This window comes from Sorghum bicolor, chromosome 2 (genome assembly GCF_000003195.3).
Source record: "Sorghum bicolor cultivar BTx623 chromosome 2, Sorghum_bicolor_NCBIv3, whole genome shotgun sequence".
Taxonomy (NCBI): Eukaryota; Viridiplantae; Streptophyta; class Magnoliopsida; order Poales; family Poaceae; genus Sorghum; species Sorghum bicolor.
Window position 1 is genome coordinate 59,967,439 of NC_012871.2, and position 4,955 is coordinate 59,972,393.

Sequence of the window (4,955 nt, forward strand, 5' to 3'; positions counted from 1 at the left end):
TTTCCCACTTATTGAAGACGTCACGTCTCACTGATCGAAGAAGCTCAAGACGGCGTGTTACATCACAATACATGGTGCTCGGGGACTAGCTGTGGGGGTATAAACCCCTATACCCTTACGGCTAGACTTCGGCCAGGAAGCTTGGCCCATTACGAGACGAGTTCAAGGCTTGATCCGACAACCTGGAGTTTCGCGCAAGGAAACAAGATGGGGAGATCAAGCAGGATTCTAGTCGGTTAGAATAGGAATTGATATCGAATTATCCATGGCAATTGTAACCGACTAGGATTAGTTTCCAGATCTGTAACCCTGCCCTCCAGACTATATAAGGAGGGGCAAGGGACCCCCCTAGGACATACGATTCTCTCAACACAAATCAATACAACCAGACGCAGGACGTAGGTATTACGCCAACTCGGCGGCCGAACCTGGATAAAAAGCTTGTCCGTGTCTTGCGTCACCATCGAGTTCGTAGTTTGCGCACCGTCTACCGATAAACTACTACCGTGAGTATACCCCAAGGTAGACTGCCGACTAGCTTTCGTCGACAGTGGTTATATATAGTCGATTAAGGGTTGTGATTGATAATGTGTATGGGCTATAATGTAAGAATGTTGTGTTAATATATGAGCTGTAATGGAAGAATGCTGAGTAATATGAGCTCTAACGGAAGAATGTTGAGTTAATATATGTGTTGTGGGTTGTAATTGATCTATTTAGTTATTGAAATTAAATGGACAGATTATGTTTTGAATACCTAAGTCCTCTCGTAGATCAAAGAATGCTACCATTTAGAAAAAATAGTGACACTAGACTAATCCAACGCCAACAAATGGACAAACCGAGCATTGACATGTGGACAAATCCAATGCTGACACGTGGACTAGAATAATCCATCACATGGAGTCAACATCACGAGCCACACATGGTAGTGCCACATCACCTGCCAATCTTATAGGCTTTGTTTGGAGCATTTTGTTGGACCACGCTTTGATTCCAAGGTGTCTTCCTAAGCTAACTTTGATTCGAATCCAAGAATCCAAAAGTGTACCATTTGGGGGTCCAACTTCCACGTGTGGAGGGAGGAGCGGATGCCGGATCTTGACATGCTCGTGCAGAGGGAAGAGCGGCCACCAAATCCTAGTGTGCTCGAGCGGTGGAAGGATCATGAATCATCACGTGTGTGGAGGTGGACCAGGCTCAGCAGTAGTCGTGGGGAGGAGACCGGCAGTGGCGCGGAGGAGGATCTCAGCGGCAGCTTAGGGAAGAGAGTGGTGGAGGAGCTCGGTGTGTGGAGTAGCTTGATGACGCGTGGAGGAGGAGCTCGACCGCCTGGGCTTGTGGAGGTGCATGAGAGGGTTTGCCACTGGTGCTCCACTAGTGAGGACAAAGAGGAGGGCCCCGACTACAGCCTTGACCATGGACAATGTAGTCTTGTAACACCAATCTTTGTTTTGCTTCACTTCTCAATGACTTTAGTGGTTCGTGTTAATTTTATGTGTAATCATTTGGGATTTATGATGATCTCACCGACTTGTTCCATGCCGCTTGGACCTCCTCTTTAAAATCCTTCCATGTGCATCCAGATTTCAAAATGAAAGAAAATTGTTTGGTATTAGGCTTGTCTAACCTTGGAGAAGTAAGGGTGTGTGATCAGATACGATAGAAGACATGGAGTGTAGGTAGCAGGTAAGATAAGCTCCCAATCCGCCACGCGTATAGAAGACTATGTCATTCTATTTATGGTTGGGTTGTCTTGACATTGCTCCAAGTGAAACGATGGTCATTTAGGTTAATCTCTTTTAATAGCATCAAGTGTCACTTTGAATGATCCGTGAGGTGACGATTGAGGTTTGTGTTGGTTTATCCATAGCTTGATAGATGAGGTTAAAGTCGCCTAACACCACACAGGCTGGGTTTGTGAGGTCCTTCATAGGCATCTCCTACCGTTAGAGGCTTGGAGGCATATTCTCCTCTCTCTCTCTCTCTCTCTCTCTCCTCTCTCTCTCTCAGGTTACAACTCCCACTACTACGGAACACAACATTAGTGAACGTTCAAGATGCATATGGGGGACGGGCAAAGCAAGCATCTTTAAATTTATGTGTCTGAGTGTCTCTAAAAATGTATCCGTCTGTAGCACACAGAGACGCGCTTCAACGAGGCACGTCTCTGAATATATAGAGATGGTTATTGAACCAATGAGTCTCAGTTATCTGAACATTAGAGATGGGCATCGTTGTTATGTGGCTCTGGGCAAACTTGACAAGATGCATGGTGGATAGATGCATCTGTAATCGTACATCTGTGATTGTTTCTCATTTTAGCGTCATTGGTGTATGCATCTTTTTCGCATTCCTGTCGTAGTGTCGATCATTCACCCCATACAAAAACAAACAGTTCATGCATTTTCATAACATATTACATGCAGGTTGAAATCGGCGCCAAATAATCTATTAGTTGAGCAATAACTAGTTCATTCATGGGATCTTTAAAAGGAAAGCTGAACAGGAACAACTCCATAAACTGACTAAAACCAAAATCCAGTGGGGATCCTTGTTTTTCAAGCCAACAGGGTAAACACCACTGACCATGACAATGGCTTGGGTTCACCTGCAAACTAACTGCCATATGCACCACACATATTGGATCCAAACTAACTCCCATATGTACCATTCACATAGGAGCCACAAACATACTACTGATGAGGGGCACAATCATCAAGACATGAGCCGGCAAGAAATATTCTCCCCTCCTCCCCTTGGTGAATGTACAACCGCAACAGATTTTGAGCTCAAAACCTCAAATCCTGCGTGGACGTCGCAGTGGAGCACGTACGACGAAGGTGCCAGCGCGGCAACAACGAAGGTGATCCTACCAAATCACACCCCGTAGATGGCTGAGACCCTCCGCAAGACAGTCAGCTTGAGCTCGAGGATGCAGATGTAGTCGGCCGTCTGCCGGAGCAACACGTCCACATCGGCGTCGTGGGCGTCAGGGACGATCTTCTTCAGCTTCCTGAGCCTCCTCAGAGCCATATGCTGGAAAGGCCTCCTGCTAGTCTGCGACGCCACGCCTTTGTTCCTCTTCTTCCCCACCGTGAACATGGCTTTCCTTCTCATATCCCCCCCCCCCCCCCCGGAGAACAGACTAGTTAAGAATTAAGATCGAGATGTGTAGCTAGATCTTCAGGATGTGTGGTGTGTATGTATGACTCGGCAAGGAGACATTTATAGGCCAGAGAGGCGAAGGATATTTCACTTGTCCATATGGGAGGACCTGGACCTTGGTTCTAATTCTAATCAGTAGAATGAGCTGTCAGCCTGCAAGCATAGCTCTCACAAGGCATGGCTTGTTACTGTGCTTGTCTGACATGCATGGATAGATCAGTGAAACTTCTGGTGTGTACGTGCGTCCATGCTTTTATCAAATCATTACAGTTTTTTTAATCAAAAAGTGTATTCCAGATTTCAAACGATTAGCAATTTTCAATCCATCTTTTGTCCATTCAGTTTAAATTTTTAATCGCTTCAGCTTAGACACCAAAGTTGCGAAAACATGTGTTCCTGCTGCTGAGCTATCATAATTTACTCTGACGAATAACAGAGTGCACCCTCTGTTCTTCCTCACCTGCAAGGCTGCAATGCACGTAGGCGAACTTAAGACAAATCTTCTTCTCCTAATCATAATCATCATCAAGCTGTTAGCATTATTTGCAATGATTGGAGGAATTCCCATGTGATCTTTGCCAACTTGCCGCATATGTAAACTGAAAGAATCTGCAACTGGATGATATATAATCCGTCGGTGTGACCAGCTTGGGCCTTGGACACATTTTTTTTTAGGAATCAGGAGGACAGGGCCTTGGACACATCGATAGAGAATGAGTGTATCTTATAAGTGAGCAAACACTCTCCAATTGTATATGTCACTTTGTTGTCGTATTTTGGCATGTTGACATATCCAACTGATCAACGTAACTCCTTGCGTCGATTTTACTGAAGAAAATTCACAAGCCATTGTCAGGCCTCTTGGTTTGAGACTTTGGGGCCATATATAAAATGGAAATGAAAGATTGATCGATTGATCTGGCCGTCGGCGACACTACATGTGACCCTTACATCTCACCACTCACCACTGATATATGCTCTGTTGCTAGATAGGAACATGGGCTTGTTGCACACAAGCACTGCTTGCATAACACAGGGACAACAGAAGCGCGCAAATGACTCTGCATTTTGTAAAAACACCGAGAAACTACGTGGAGCGTACGTGTAGCTACCGCATGCACGTGCCAGCTCTGAGATGCCGATCATTTGAAAATTTTTTTTCCCAATCAAATTTCAGTTCGGAGATAATCTTTTCAATTCGGACATAATCTTTTCAGTTAGCCATTTTAATTTGCATTCTATAACGATCGATTGTATTATAGCAGTTCGTTATTTACTTTCGATGGAGTATAAAATAAAAGACAATTTGCCATCAATATCTAGTTAATATTATATGTATATACGATGAAGTCAAAATCCTGGTACTTTTGGCCCAATGCGGGACCGGTTTTTCCATCATATTGCAGGCGATGCTTCAGGCTTTGTTTGGATGTCGTCGGATTTACCTTAATCCACATGTGTTGAAGTGGATTGGCGTGAAATTTAGTTCAAATTTCATTCTAATTCACTCCAACACATGTGGATTGATGCGAATCCGACTACATCCAAACAAAGCCTCACTGATAAGTGTTCCCATAGGCACACCACTACTGTTCTTCCAAGCAATCAGGGATTGCAAAGTACAATGCTAGCTAGATAGCCACTGTGTAATGAACAGTGAAGGGCTCCCGATCTGAGCAGGCACGAGATGGAACAGCTCGTTCTTGACACCTTTTTCTGTTTCTCAAGCTGCAGTTTGAAGATGATGAAAGAAGTAATTAAACAGCGCGATTAGCAACAACCTGTCT

At 44.5% G+C, this 4,955-nt stretch overlaps 1 protein-coding gene across 1 annotated transcript; it reads right to left on the reverse strand.

Annotated features, from left to right (window-relative positions):
• Positions 2,442-3,126, reverse strand: LOC8056003. The gene has a single exon (XM_021454394.1). It carries the CDS (start codon positions 3,118-3,120, stop codon positions 2,881-2,883), a length of 240 nt encoding a protein of 79 aa, XP_021310069.1. The 5' UTR covers positions 3,121-3,126; the 3' UTR covers positions 2,442-2,880.

Bases quoted from the DNA above. Each gene is read 5' to 3' on its own strand.
- LOC8056003 (XM_021454394.1), bottom strand. From the start codon at position 3,120: ATGAGAAGGAAAGCCATGTTCACGGTGGGGAAGAAGAGGAACAAAGGC.